Genomic DNA, 16,382 nt, shown 5'->3' on the forward strand with positions numbered 1-16,382 from the left:
TCATACTAAAAAAAGGTGTTGCTTTGGCTCAACAAAGTAAGCTTTTCATCAGATCCTTTTTAGTTTTATGCTTTTAATCTTTATAATCTTTTTTTTTTTTTTTACTTTTTGATTAATAATCTTTAAAATCTTTATTCCTTAAGGTTTTTTTTTGTTTTTTTTATTGCAGGAACCCTAAGACTAAGAGTATAGAAAATAGAAAGCAGAAGGGATGGGGAGAGGGAAGATTGCAATTCAAAGGATCGATAATTCATCGAGCAGGCAAGTGACTTTCTCGAAGAGGAGAAAGGGATTAATCAAAAAGGCGAAGGAGCTAGCAATTCTGTGTGATGCTGAAGTTGGACTTGCAATTTTCTCCAGCACTGCAAAGCTATATGAATTTGCAAGCACCAGGTATGGCCCTTGTATTCTTTTTCCTTGATTTGTTCTTGTTTCAGTGGTATGATTTTTAGAAAATGCTTTGTTGAACATAGCAATTTTTTTCAACCTCAGGTTTATATTATGTGTTGCAGATAATGTAATTATATGTTTAATATATCTTCCTAAAACTTTTCACGTCTTTATCTTCTATATATCAATAATCACACGCGCATACACATGTTAATCTATGTTATCCGATTTATAAAATTTGTTTGCATGGCATTAATTAAGTTGAGAGAGACTAGGAATTTTTGGCTAGGTGTGCGGATTCATGAATCTACATATGACTAGATAAGAAGAAAAATCACGTACTTCCATCAGTCTTAATCTATTTATTTAAGCATTGGTAAACCTGAAGATATCTACTTTGGGAATGGGAGAATCAAATAGGGAACATAATAAAGGGACTATTGCTTTGACAGTACCTATACCCTAGCCTCCATTCCAAGAACATCTAGTTGAGGTTTGAGCATAAACCTGCTATAGTGGGACTGATGATTGCATTTTGGGTACTAAATATATAGTTCACTCAATCAAACATGGCAGAAGATACCTAAAGATAAAGAATGGGGAATAAAAATGCGGAAGTCATCGGGTAGATAGAAAAGGACTGATGGAATGCATGCCTTTCCTAATCCCTTTGTAAAGCGCATCAGTTACTATCGTAGGTTTGGAAGTGCCAGACTTCACATAGTATCTTATTTGAAGTGTAGTCTGTTCCATCCTAAATATATTTTTGACAATATGCAATCAATTTGCACTTCTTTAGCTCTCTTACTTCCTAAATGTGTTTATCTAACAATACAGATTAATCCTCTATTCCATATTCTATGTTCCACTTTCCACTTCTTTACCTCTCTTATTTCCTGAATATATTTCTCTGAAAATACTAATTAATCATCTCTCCCATATTCTATGTTCCACTTTATAAAATAGCCAAAGTTTAAGATGGACAAAATAAAAAACATAGCAAAATATACAATCAATTAGCACAACTTAAATTGTGTACTCAAGATTCTAGAAATAGGTTAAGCATCACTAAGACAAGATCAATCAAATGTAAGTTTCATATAATTAGGAGCATGAACAAGAGTGAAAGATAGAGAAATAATCAACAACTAACAATATAGCGAGATCCTTCTCTGGTAGGGACCAAAGCAAGACCCCAAATATCATAATAAACTAAATTAAAAGGTACAGAGAATAAAAGAATGGAAAGGAAAGTTGCCCAAATAAGAGGAGTAACTTGGATATAGCAAATAAGTGCATTATGAATCCTTATGTGATTGAAAATATCTATCAAATCAAATTGGATTAGGATATCTTATGATCAAGCATGCCTTGTTAACATAATAAACTAAATCAAAAGGTACAGAGTGTACGTTTTTAGACTCCCTTAAAACACAAGTTGTTTAAACTAGTCATTTAGCCAAGTGATTATTTAGATAAATTATTAGTTCTAGGTTAACATATCCAAATCATATCATGTAAATAATGCAGAAATATAAAGAATACACAATATGATAACCCAGGAAAAACCAAACCTATAAAAAACTTGGGGATGATTCAACCTAACTATCCTCAAGGTAAAGCAAATCCACTATGAAAGAATTGAATTTTATACAATAGAACTTAAACCACTAACATCCTATTGCTACCTCATGTAAAAAACTTACTACCACGACCACGTGATAACTCCAAATCCACAGACTACTTCTTTCCTTAATTCACTGCAACCACAAGTACTCCCACTTGTGACTTTGAGACTCCACTCAAAGGTTTCAGATCTTCTTTAAGTTCTTTATACAGCAACTAAAGCGATCAACAAGTTCTTGACATGAATCTTGATCTTGATAACCCTAAGTGTGTATGAAGGTAAACACCTCTAGATCTCACAAGAGATTCAACACACAGCACATCAAAGACTTCTAAAACGTAGTTAAGATTTTTCTTTTTATACTTGGAGTAAAATATAAAACCCTACACGTCATATGAACTTGGGCTGAATTGGAAATTCTGTAGAAAAATAAATCTGCACGAGATTCGATTTATCGAGTCTAATTTTCAATCAATCGAGTCTTGTAGATTTAGACCAATAAATCCTGCAATCACTCGATTCCAATTTTACAAATAAACACACTTTGAGCAAGCCTAAATCTAGACTCAATGTTTTAATCATGGTTTGCCAACACATTACAAATTGAAGTTCTAATACATTTAGTTCCTAAAATCTTAGAACCTAACACAGAACATAAAAGAATGGAAATGAAAGTTACCCAAATAAGAGGAGTAACATGGCTATAGCAAATAAGTGCATTATGAATCATTATGTGACTGAAAATATCTAGAGTAATGCTACAGTCATAAACTATTTCACAACATTTTTACAAAATGTTGATATAGCTAACCTCTTATTGGTTTTCATCTAGGCTCACCATTAATATCACTTTTTCATTTATCAATAATTACTCACAACATCAACAGTTTGTAAAAAATTTGTAAAATAGTTTGTATCTCTAACATTATTCAATTATCTATCAAATCAAATTGGATTAGGATATCTTATGATGAAGCATGGCTTGTCAACATAATCTAAGCATTTAAAATTAATATATTTGAGTAAAGAGTATATACAAATACAGAAAAATGATTATGAGATGAGAGAATGACAATATGAGAAATTAAAATACAAGATACATAGGTTTCTTAGGCGTAAGACCTGGAACCAAAAAAGAGCCAGACCATTTGAAAGAAAAGTACAACACAGATTAATCTAAGCTCATTTCAGTAATATATTAACCAAAGGTCATTTTACGAATATTTTTAACCACATGTGTCTTAATTAACCTAGTCAGAAAATTATCACCGTGTGTCAACATCCTTCTTTAAAAATTTGAACAAGAAAAAGACAAAAAATATAAAGTACTTTCCTCAAGTTGAAGATTTGAGGAAGATAATAGGAATGCTTTATTTAAATCTATATGTGTGGTAAGAAACTAAGAAATGATGGAGCATGATCAAATAGAGAATGTGACTTGATTATCTACTACAAGACTTTTTGGAGAGTAAGGAGGGAACACAAGTATATACTCACGATAAATAAGTTTACCATTCAAAGGAATCCACTCAAGATATACAAAGCATAGGATAAGAACATTCATCATTCTAGAGAATCCATTTTAGAGACAGAAAGAAACTTGTCACCTATCAAAATGAGTAGTGATTGTTACACATTAATAGTATGTAGGGACACACAAGTGTGCAAACAATTGAAAACTTGAGTTGAAAATACAATTTTAAATTCTTAATAGACTTCATGCTTTCCTCAGTATCTCCATTAAATCGGTGAGTAGAAGGAGCTAACGAGATTTTGACCATAAACAACTACAAATGTACTACAACCAATTTTGGCCAATAGACCAATTGTAAGAAATTTCAACTTGAGCTAGAAGAAGATCCCATTGTTGTAAGTTTTTGGCCACGAAATTTCTTTATAAACTTCCCAAACTTTGATTAACAACTTCTATCTGCCCATCTCTTTGAGGATGACAAGTTGAGATAAATTGAATATTAGTTCCAAAGATTGAGAGTCTTGCTACAAGGAAAAAAAAAATGGCATCTTATAATATCAATCAACAACCACCATACGAGAATCTTTGTTCCTTTGTATCTCTGATATAAATCCCAAAACAAAATTCATACTAACATCTTCCTAAGGTATCTTAGGAATGAGTAGTGGCATGTATAAACCAGTGTTTTGGCCATGACTCAAGGCACCGTGACAACTGACAAGTCCTACTATGCTTTTATTGTTATATAACATCACACTCTATTTTTGCCAATAGAAATTTTCTTTGGCAAGAGCAAGAGTCTTATCTCTTCCAAAGTGACCAACAAGTCCACAACCATGAGTTTCAATGATAATGGTGTTCCTTAAAGATCATTATGGAACATATAATCGGTTACCTTTGAATAAATAGCCATCTTGCAATAAGAAATAATGATAAGGACCCTTTGAACACTCTTCCCACACCTTGAAAAGTAGGATCCTCTTGGTACAACTCCTTCAAAAGTTTAAGCCTAAGACTTTCACTTGCATTAATGTAGAAAGCAATTAAGGAATGTCATCGACTTAAAGCACCAACCACTAATTTGGAACACCAGCCTTATACTAGGGAACAAAAGAAAAATATTGCAAAAACTCACTTCATTTGACATGTCAACCTTGATCCAAGAAGAGAATGAATTCCTTATGAAGGAGGTTGTGACTCCAATATATAGCTCAAGAAAAAAACAATGGCATAGAACTCTTTGCCATAGGTTAAATACTTCTTGTAGGATTCACTTAATGTTTCATAAAAGAAAGTGATAGGATTTCCTTCTTGGCTGAGTACGGCACCAATGCCCACATTAGAAGAATCACAATCAACCCCGAATACCTTGTCAAAAGTTGGTAATGAGATAATAGTAGTTTTTGTTTCCCTTTTCTTGATGAGTTCAAAACTATTTTAGCTTCATTCGTCCACTTGAAAGTTCCTCTCTTAAGGCATTCAATGATAGGTTCAATGACGTTCATCAAGTGTTTTTGAATAAAGCCTCAGGTTGTTCTCAGTCTGGTTTCTAAATAATAAAAAAATAATAATCTTTTGTTGTGCCTCATTACATATACTATATAAATGCTTAATTTAAATTCAAATTTTTCCTTTAATTTTATGAATCTTCTAACTGCTCAGTAAAATGCGACTTGTTCCATTTTATAAGAAAGGTAGTATCTAATCAAATTTTTGACGTTGAAAAATCTAAAAATAAAATAAATATAATCAAGAATTTCCTTGTGATATTAGCTTTTGTCATCTCCTAAGTACAAAATGTTTTAGTCAACTTTTCAAACAAAAAGTTGTGCTTTGAATTTTATAAATTAAATTTTATTTTGTTAGTAAAGGTTGGACCCCAATGAAAATTTTCCAGTGTTTGGCAAAAAATAGGGGAAGTAAGAGAAAGGAAAGAGATGAGGGGAGAGGGGAAAGATGGGAAGAGAAATTAAAGAAACTTTCCTTTCAAGTGTTTACTTTGTACGAGGGAAAGTGAAAGAAACATAGTCTATTAGTGCGTCCCACCCTCTGGAGCCTCTTCTCTCTCCCTCTTTCCTCTCAATTCTAGAAAGAAAGAAAATGGTTTTGGTTTGAGGGAAGAGGCCGGGAAAGGAAAGAAGATGAGAGAGAGGGAGAGAGAAAATAAAACCCTATCCAAATATGGACAATTCAAGTGTGCTCTCTGATGATATCGGAAAAGCTTTGTTTTAATGCTGAGCATGATATTTTCTTATGGCTTAATTTCAAATGGAATATGTATCTTTCTTACACATCTCTCTCATGGCTGCTCTATTTCATACTGATGCATATAATACTGATAATTACACTGCAAAATCTGATCATTCTAATTACTTTCACCAGCATGAATTCGGTACTTGAAAGATATAACAAATCAAAGGGGGAATATCAGCAACCGCAAAATCCAGCATCAGAAGTCAAGGTATACTCCATTATGCTACCTTCAACATTGATTCTCTGCAAATGTTCCACAATAAATGGAGCTTCGTTTGAAACTATTTGCAAGTGTGCTCCTAAGTTACAATCATGAAAACATTATGAAAAAATTCTAGGATTAATACTCAGTACTTTCCTCTTTTTGGATAAATAATAAGTTTAATTGAAAAAAAAAATGGACTGCACAAAAGTACACAGGACTTATACTGGATGATGCATATCACAACCAAGCTCTAACATTAAAATGATCTATATATTCTAATAAGTTAGAGAAAGAAAATATTCTTGATGCTGTCATCAATCACACAAGGTTCTAAAGAGCTGAAACTTTGTATTAAATAGTCCGTTCACACTTCACACCCTTTGAAATTTTTAGCATTTCTTTCCCGTCAAATGCACCACATCAAGCAATGAGGGATAGCTTTCCAAATCTCACTATCTGATGTCTCCCAAAACTACATTGCCAGCAAGCAAGTAAATCTCTAACCCCATGAGGCATCACCCGTTGAACCCCAAATAAAGCCACCTACAACTCATTGGCAAGAGTACAATGAAGCAACAAATGATCAATTGTCTCCCAACTCGTTTACATATACAACACTAACTAACCAAGTAACTAAATTAATGTTTCTCTTCCTCGGGTTATCTATAGTTAAGATTTTTCCAGAACTTTAGGCTTCCAAATACATTTTCATGGGACAATATCCACTCCAATAGGTGTTAAGGCTTTATAATAGAGTACTTTCTTTTTCTCTCAGATACTACCAAAACATCTAACATAATATACATCTTAAACTCATATATTCATAAGCAACATACAAGATTACCTAATTTACAATTAGAGACATCCAATGAGCATTTCATATAAAATGTAGGAGCTGTCACCGTGTCATGCTCAACACCTTGGTTATCTCAGAGCATCTCAGAACTAGTACACAATGCAACTAGTCTATTATAACTGCATAGTGTAATTAGTCTACTCAAACTGTTTCATATACGTACATTCATCTATACACATGCATCAGCCTCCAGGCATTACTGCCAATGATTTTCTCACTTTCTCATCCCATTTTCTGTGAGCATACACAGAATATGCCAACTCAGGAAATTCTAAAAGAACAAAACAGTATACTATTATTCTATCACCTGGAATATGTATGTTTGTATAGTTGCCTGAAACCTCCACCTTCTTGCTCCCTTCCCAACAGTTTCCAAATTTGACACATTTGCAGTGTTGGTCATTTAAACTTGACTAGCAAAACTACCACAGCCACTGATTGAATCCAAACTTTCAAGTTTTACTTTTCAATAAGTATATACACATTCATTGAATAAGAAGTTTAAGTTTAAATGAAATGACACATCTCCTGCAATGTGTATCTCACGATCATCTCCAAAAGATATTGTTTGCTCTTCAACCTGAGCATGTCTAAGCCAAATCTATGTCGATTTGGACACAAGCATAGCTCCTTTTTTTTTCCTTCTATGAATAAGCATAGTTCCTTGAGTGGGCACACTACTCACATTTCAAGTATGTGAATTAAGTTGAAGATCCTTTCAGACACTACAGCAAAATACAAGGTATAATGTTTTCCTATGTATAATTGCACAAGAGGATGCCAAAGTCATATCTAACTTCTTTTTCTTCTTTCCCTATTTTACTTAATCATGTAATCTTAACCAACCACCATCCCACCATATTATACGATGTTGGTGTAATCAAGTGGTGTTCCAGAAACCCTTTGGCAACCTCAACTTGCCAACCACTCAGTTTGAAAGTTATTCCTTCCCCAATAAGAATTTTTTTTGTAAAAAGAGAGAGAGAGAGAGAGAGAGAGAGATGGCTAGGATTTCTTTTTTAGAAAAAGGGTGATGAGAAAAACATAAATTATACACTCCCTTGCCACGGAAGCTTTCAAGTGCCATCCTCATCTGTCTAATTATAAAATTTTCATACAGATAAATGACAGTATTCTTGCAGAAGACTTAAATATTTAGGCACCAAATACAACATTTCACTATCATGTTTCAACATTTTAATTAATATACTAAAGCTTTGCAGACAGAAACAATAAATAAATGTAAATTTTTCTAACAGCAAAGGACTCAGTATTGGCCCTTTGTATTAAGCAAATAAATTCAATACTCCTATCCTACTAAACATTGTTGGCTCTAAAACAAAAGGATATCCAACTCTTTTTTCTTTCTTTTCTTTTTTTTTTTTTTTAATTGGCAAGAGTTACATATTCATCTAATGAGTTTTGAACCCACAACTTCACCCTTCATCCATTCTTGTGATAGGAGGAAGTGTCATTTGAGATAAAGCTCATTGGCAAACAGATATCCAACACTCAGTTAGTGGTCACATACTAATTGTAGTAATACAAAGAATGCAGTATCACAATATTGTAGAATCCTGCTAGGCCAAGTCATAAAACGAACTATCTTTAATGGAATTATCTTATCAAGAAATGAAGCAAAGATGGAAAAGAAAGAATCAGGGAACAGAAGTTCTCTAGATGTGAGCATCAAAGGGCAATATTTTTGCAAGAACATCCTACTATCTCCCTTCCTGGTCAAGTTCACCAATTTCCTCACAAAGAAAACTTACTTTCTTTGTTGGCCCTCACTTCTCATACAACATGATCTTCAACAAGCAAGTTAAACATAGCAGCACTCATTTATTTCCTTGGCTGAGACAAACAGCATAACCATGTCACATCATGATTGATTAAATTCTTATGAAAAAAATTATTTAGAATTATAATTGAATATGACCATGGTCACAAAGTAGATTTTACTAATAAAATAAAAGTTATATGATTAAATTCATCATTTCTATTAGTATAAGCTTTTAAGATTAATGGTAATTTATCATGGTATTAGAATAGACTATCCCAAGTTTGAATCTTGTCTCCTCCCATATAAATTAAGTTAAAATTTTAACATATTGAAGAAAATTTAGGCTTACACTTGATGGGGAGTATTAGAATAATGATTAACTGATTAAATTCACCATCTCTTATAAACTTAAACTTTTAGGAAAAATGGTAATTTATTAGTTACTCTTGACATTGATAAATGAAAACCCTTTTAACATAGGCTTTGCCCCACATTGCTAAGGAGGGAGTTGGATGTTGGATTTATAAGTGCCAAGCTACTTTGGGAGTTTAACATGGCTTGGGATTTATGTCTAAAACCTTCATCTACTCCTCTCTTTCTCCTTACTTAGCGAAAATAAAAAATAATTTTTCAAAAAAAAAAAAGGATATTTTAAATTATGACATTATAACATTGTAATGTCTTCAAACCATTTTTTACTTCTGTTCAAGATTAGCAAAGACTAACTAAATCCTGAGTCAATAAATCTAATCACAAAAATCTTCTGACTTCATAACTTCATAAAAAATGAGATCAATTAGGGCTAGCTTAAAAGAAAAGGAAAGAAAGAAATAGAAGAGAAAAGAAAGATGAGCACATCTCTCTCTCTCTCTCTCTCTCTCTCTATATATATATATATATATGGGGAGAGCATATCAGAAAATATCATAAATTTTGACTGATCTCCAGGCAAAAGGATTTATGTATAAATCAGCTCCCAAAAATAAAAAGTGAAAATTATTTCATCTACTTAGAGTAACATATAGTCTTCATGTATATCAGTCAAGGATATTAGCTGCTGCCTATTTGCTTACACTTGCAAAATCACAAATATAAGCTTGCTAACTAGTACATGTTATCTTCCAAATAAGCAATTGATGCCTCTTAAATGTTTTTAAGTTTTAACATAACTAGTCGCAAACTCACACGATACATAGGAATATATATAAATATTATATAATAGGGTGTAATATATAAAAAGTAACACTTATTTCAAGTATTTTCAATTTTTTTTAAAGATTTCTGCAAGTATTTTTTTTTATCTTTTTATCTCTACAAATATATCATTCTATTATTTTTTGTGTGTTTGATTAATATTTTTTTAAGGTGAACCGTATCTTTCTAATTTTTGTTGTAGTGTGTTATATTAACCTAATATACAACTAAACTTTATAAGTTTCAACTCTCTTAAGGAATAAGTAGATATCATGATAATCAAAACTCATCACAAAATTACAAATTTATCTTAACCAAAATTAAAACAAAAGCAAAGAAATAAAAGATAGACCTTATCATAATTATTATTTAAACAATTAGTAGGCATATTCAAATTCATAGTCATATTGTTGATTGTGTTTTGATATAAACTCAAATTCCTATTTCTAAAAAATAAAAACTAAGTATTAACTCAAACCAAAATTCAACCAAAGCTATAAAAGGGAGAGAGAAGACTTTGTAAAGGGAAATTTTAAAATTTTAAAATTTAAAAAAAAAAAAAAAAAAAAAAAAAAAGAACAACAAAACACATATTAAAAAAAAAAAACATCAATCTTAATTAGAGTTATAAAAAAGAACAAAAAATCACCAAAAGAAAGGAGAGAGAGAGTACTCACAGTCTTTGTATGAGAAAAATATGGATTGAATGGGAGAAATAATATCAAATTTATACAAAGAAAATAGGAAGAAGAAGAGTCAAGTTATAAAAAAGAGAAAAGGACGAAGGAAGTGTAACGGTGAAATAGAAAGTAGTGGGAGAGGCAAAGAGACAAAGAAGGAAGGGAAATGTTGGAGAAAGTGTAACCGTAGGTGTATACAAATAAAATGAGAAGAAGAAGAGTCAAGTTATAAAAAAAGGAAAAGGATGAAGGATTTGTAACGGTGAAGTAGAGAGTAATGTGGGAGGTAAAGAGGCAAAGAGGGAAAGGAAAGGTTGGAGGAAGTGTAACCGTAGATGTGTACAAATAAAATGGGAAGAAGAAGAGTCAAATTCTAAATTAAAAAATTTTATAAAAAAAAAAAAGTAAAAAGGATGAAGGAAGTTTAACCGTAAAGTAGCGAGTAGTGGGAGGAAGTAAAGAGGCAAAGAGGGAAGGGAAATGTTGGAGAAAGTGTAACCGTAGGTGTAGACAGATAAAATGAGAAGAAGAAGAGTCAAGTTATAAAAAAGGGAAAAGGATGAAGGAATTGTAACGGTGAAGTAGAGAATAATGGGAGAGGTAAAGAGGCAAAGAGGGAAAGGAAAGGTTGGAGGAAGTGTAACCGTAGATGTGTACAAATAAAATGGGAAGAAGAAGAGACAAATTCAAAATTAAAAAATTTTATAAAAAAGAAATTGAAAAGGATGAAGGAAGTTTAACCGTAAAGTAGCAAGTAGTGGGAGGAAGTAAAGAGGCAAAGAGAGAAGGGAAAGGCTGGAGGAAGTGTAATCGTAGGTGTGTACTAATAGGGAGAAGAAGAGGTTTTTGTTTTTGTTTTTTTGTAGAGAGTAGTGAGAAGAAAAGTTTAAAAAAGAAAAGAATAAATAAAAAATAAGTAAATGATGTGGCTCAATGATTGAGTAGCAAAATGTATTGTGTGTGTGTGTGTATAAAAGGATGGAAAGAAATTGACACACAATGTTGAAAGGATTTTTCAATATAGACAATAGATAATTAGAATTTATAATGGCATGTATTGCATCACATTTGGCTCCAAAAAATTAATTTTGCAATAGACAATCAATAAAGATGGAAAACCAAAAAAATAAAATAAAATAGTGACGTAACCGCTAATGTGGCTCAATAGGAGCGTAACAATAATAATTGCTACGCTTAAACTTTTAGATATATATAAATTACTTTATAGGATAGTTCGTTTGTCTTGCCAAAGCTGTATCACTAGAAAAGTATGCATCATGTTATTCTTGAGAAATTGCAAGATGTAGTTGGCATATTTGCTCAAATTAGTGATGGTATTACACTAAGAGAGCTGGATGTACGTAGTATGCATGCTAAATCAACCACATTGCCATGAAACCCTATCATTTTGCTTTACCATTCAAATTATACATATCTGGACTACACATGAATTAATGTGGGCGCCACATAATGGACATCATAAATATTAGCATTTAAGGAAGTGTAGAGGCAAAAATTGCAGTTTGGATCCCATTGTGTCCACTACCCCAATAAACAAAAAAAAGAGGAGGCTAGTTATGCCTTTTACCCATATTGTTGACACACTGTTATAGCAAATGTCAAAATTCACATGCACAGCATAACTCCACAACTTTAACATTAAAACGAACTGATCACAGACAAAAAAGAGAATGTACCTAAGTTAAACAAGATTTTTCCATATCCATCAATGCCAAAATACATAGGAAAAAGAGGTTTCAATATTCAATCACATGCCCATGCTTTTTAACTCAGTAATAGGTATCTTGAAAACTTGTTTTAATCAACACTAAACACTAGGTAAGCCTTATTATTTATAAGGCCTTCAGTTAATGGTTGACAGATAGACCATTGTTTATTACTGTACAAGTGATAGATCACTACTGACCCCATAACCACAAGCCAAGAGAGTATGGAAGAGTGGAGAACAAATCAACATAACTCTGAATCAGGCATGATGGTTGCACCTTAATTGATTACATAAGTGTATGCAACAACCAAAAACTTAAGCTAATATTTAATTAATTGATTCTTGATAGTCAATGCATCAGCAAAAATGTTAAGCTATCATGGATAATATTCAAACATATCAGAGAGAACCATATACTGAATAGATTGAATGTTGCCGCAACTCTTAAACAGTCCAATATTTCTTTTGTAGCTTGGCTTCAAGCAATTCCAAATCAGCATATGATCATTAGTTAAATTTCTTGAACATCAATGGAAGCTTATCTTATTTCTAGTAGTTAGTGTTTATGGATACTTTTTTAAATACCTTTGTTTCCATTTCGTCGGATGAAGAAAATATTTTTGTAAATTTTTCATGCACTTGATTTTTTTGCTGTACTTGCTAGTTTTGGCAGAGGGAGGCAGCAATCTTAAGGCAACAACTAGAGGACTTGCGAGAAAACCACCGGTACATTCTCTCCTTCAGCTTAGATTACATAATTTCACAAGCTTAGATTACAAACTTTCACCAGATTATTAAAAAAAGATGATCAACTCGGAAGCGATCAGAATTTATAATCCACATATGTTGACCATTTCACAGATACAACACACAATGTTTGTACTATAATAGCATAGGAATTATTTGAGTTCAACACATATAATTAAGATAAATATTACAGTAAGTAATATGTACAGTAATATATTTGCTAACACTGAAAAACATCCAGTAACATTGTAGGACAAATAAAAGAACTTGTCTAGAAGGGCTTGTGACGGGTTAATGTTTAAGAGAATTTGTGGATTTTTGGATTAAAACACTTTTTAGAAGAAGGATTAGGGTTAAAGAGAGAAAAGATTGGAATTACAGTTGAAAAGAGAAGAAAAGAAACATAAATATAATGATTTCAAGTCTGTGAACAGTAACCATGAACAGATCTGCAAAAAAGAATAGAAAGAAGAGAAAGGGAGAAACAACAAACACTAAGGCCAAATGAATAGAGAGAAGAGAAAGGGAGAAACAACAAACACTAAGGCCAAATGGCCAATGTACCTCAAGACTCAAAACACTAAATATTTTTATGATTGAATACGTTGAGCACAAATATATAGGACTCTTTCTTGTACTAGTATTAGGATTGCTAGTTTGACTAGTAAACTAAAAACTTGATAAATATTACAGTAAAATATTTGATAACACTGAAAAACATCCAGTAAAATCATAGGAAAAAATAAAGAATTTGTCTAGAAGTTCTTGTGACGGGTTAATGTTTATAAGAGAATTTGTGGATTTTTGGGTTAGAACCTTTTTAGAAGGATGATTTGGGTTTAAGAGAGAAAAGATTTGAATTACTGTTGAAAAGAGAAGAAAAGAAATAAAAATATAATGATTTCGAATCTGTGAAGTGTAACCATGAAAAAAACTGCAAAAAAGAAAAGAAAGAGGAGAAAGGAGAAACCGAGAAAGAAAAATCACTAAGGCCAATGTGCTCAATGTCTTATTATTGAATACATTGAGCACAAAAATATAGGACTCTTTTATGTACTAGTAGTATTAAGATTTCTAGTTTGAATAGTAAAATAAAAACTTGATAAAATACTAGTTTGAACCCAAGAAAATAAAACCTGAGATACATAGGATCTCCTAGAAAATTATAGACTCTATTAAACAATCAAAATACCCTTAATTTGTAGGAATTACAATTAGAGATTTAACCTTGAAAAAAAAAAATTGACCATGACTAATAAAATAAAATTTAAATAAAAAAAACAAAAAAAAAAAACTGTTTAAACACTAAAGTTGTAATAAATTGATATTCATGAGGGCTTCAATAATCAATTAACTATATATGCATAAACCCTAATGGAAAATAAATATGTTAAGGCAGGAGAAAAGAGGGGGCTGACAGAATTACATTCCATACCTTGCTTTTTCATAAAATACCCAGTCAGTCAAACTAAAAATAGATCTACCTGTAGTTAAAAGGATATGTGTGTGTGTGTATATTCAAAGTCAACTTTTTAGATGTTTAAATTATGATATAATCCAGAATACCAGATAAATGTGCACTAAAACACATCAAAAACTAGTCTCGCTACCATCTAATTCCAACACTACCACAGTTCATCATGCAATTTACAATAAATTATATATTCCATATAACAGAAAAATAATGAATATGATTCAATAGCAACAAATATGTTATTAATAGATACCGCATAAAGAGCATAAATCTGAACCCTAGTGATTAACCTAAATTAAAATGCCATGATAAGACAGGTATATGATGGGAGAACAGCTTTTTGGTCTGGGTGTCAAAGACCTACAAAATCTGGAGAATAAACTAGAAATGAGTCTGCAGGGCATACGAATGAAGAAGGTAAGAAGCCTAATATTCATGCAATGCTTGTGTGTGTGTGTGTGTGTGTGTGTGTGAAGTCCATAGAGGTTAAATCTTAAGCACATGCATGACAATTGACACGCTCCTTTAACTTCTGCAGGAACAAATCTTAACTGATGAAATACAAGAGCTAAGCCGAAGGGTATTTCCAGGAAATAAAAAATGAAAAATTACTTGTTCCTTGTCAGAATTTTCTATTAAGAACTATTTCAGTTATAAAAGTTACTCTTTTTTTAAAAATTTCAGGGCAATCTTATCCATCAGGAGAATATAGAACTGTACAAGAAGGTAAACATTATACGTCAAGAAAACTCAGAATTATGCAAGAAGGTATTCTGGTTTATAACCACCAGAACTCCAAACATCACTAAATAAGTTATTAGCCATCATTACATCTTTTGAACTGTAAGATGTGAGAATAGTGAAGTTCTTGAGCATAACAATCAGACTCATGTCTCAGGCTTGCAGCACAAGGCATGTGAATGCAGAAAGCATAAGTCCCTTCATTCCATTTGGAACTAACTTCGGAGAGGACTTGCATGTCCCTATCCATCTTCAGCTAAGCCAGCCAGACCGACAACTTTATGAGACACCGGCAAGAGAAACAGACTAAAAGTAAAAAATTTCTTCACACCCTCTAAAAAAGTAATCAAAAACTGATTTTTGTTCTATTTCAGTATTGATCCCTATTCCCAAATATAATTAATGAAATTGCAGCAGAGTACAACTACGTCAAAGAAATGCACCAAGGACTTTGAACAGATGTTATTCAACACACTCTAAACAAATAACCAAGCACAGGGGAACATGCTTCTTGGTGTCAGATGATCGACATAAAATCCAATCAGCACAGTCACCAGTATGACATTGCTTATGAAATTAACTACAAATAGAGCAAAATTTATTGGTGAAAGCAGATATTTAGTGTATCTACATAAATTGCATGCAGAAAAAATCTGAATGAAACCTATCTTGTGTATCTGTGTATATTTCATATGGAAAAATTCTGAATGGAACTTTTCGGGAACATACTTGTTCGGCTCTAAAAGGAAACATATAACAATAAAAATTATATTCTTATTGTTGTGGGTATTATAATTGCTGATATTTTATATTGGTAAGATGTAAACCTACGACCCAACCAAGCCAACCCTACCTCATCTGCTAACGACCTGAGCCAAGATCTACAATTGAGATCATTCACACAAGAACTGAATTCCATTCTTTGGAGTTGAGTAAGGTAATGAACCCGGATTTTTTTTTTTTTTTTTTTTTTTGAAGTCACTAACATTAACCAAATCAGAGAATAATCAACAATTTTAAGATTGATCTATACAAGATGTCATCTTGAGCCAGAATGTTCTTACAAACAAAACTGGATCTAAAACCTGTACCAGAAATGAGAAAGTTATAATGATAACATATAGGAAGACAAAATCAGAAGTACATTAAGTGACCCCATTATCTAAAATATAAATCAATAATGATTGTACCTGAGAAAAACTCAAAAAATAGATATTTGCAGGACAGCA

The 16,382-nt window shown here is 32.0% G+C and overlaps 1 protein-coding gene across 2 annotated transcripts; it reads left to right on the plus strand.

Moving 5' to 3' along the window:
• The first annotated feature begins 211 nt into the window (after nucleotides 1-211).
• LOC115950867 (MADS-box transcription factor 23-like) lies at nucleotides 212-15,741 on the plus strand. 2 transcript variants are annotated; one of them, XM_031068136.1, is made up of 8 exons: nucleotides 212-393; nucleotides 5,874-5,952; nucleotides 12,856-12,917; nucleotides 14,730-14,829; nucleotides 14,951-14,992; nucleotides 15,097-15,138; nucleotides 15,311-15,465; nucleotides 15,568-15,741. In XM_031068136.1, exons 1-7 carry the CDS (start codon nucleotides 212-214, stop codon nucleotides 15,461-15,463), a joined length of 660 nt encoding a protein of 219 aa, XP_030923996.1. In that variant the 3' UTR covers nucleotides 15,464-15,465; nucleotides 15,568-15,741. The 2 variants fall into 2 exon arrangements, with proteins under 2 accessions (XP_030923996.1, XP_030923997.1); XM_031068137.1 differs by having other exon boundaries at nucleotides 15,571-15,741.
• Nucleotides 15,742-16,382: the final 641 nt, after the last annotated feature.

The sequence above is a fragment of the Quercus lobata genome, chromosome 6 (assembly GCF_001633185.2).
Source record: "Quercus lobata isolate SW786 chromosome 6, ValleyOak3.0 Primary Assembly, whole genome shotgun sequence".
Lineage (NCBI taxonomy): Eukaryota > Viridiplantae > Streptophyta > Magnoliopsida > Fagales > Fagaceae > Quercus > Quercus lobata.

Excerpts from the sequence above, each read along its gene's own strand:
- LOC115950867 (XM_031068136.1), top strand. The coding sequence starts at position 212 with ATGGGGAGAGGGAAGATTGCAATTCAAAGGATCGATAATTCATCGAGC. Across the intron at positions 394-5,873 it reads TATGAATTTGCAAGCACCAG|CATGAATTCGGTACTTGAAA; the intron begins GTATGGCCCTTG and ends TACTTTCACCAG. Across the intron at positions 15,139-15,310 it reads ATATAGAACTGTACAAGAAG|GCTTGCAGCACAAGGCATGT; the intron begins GTAAACATTATA and ends CTCATGTCTCAG.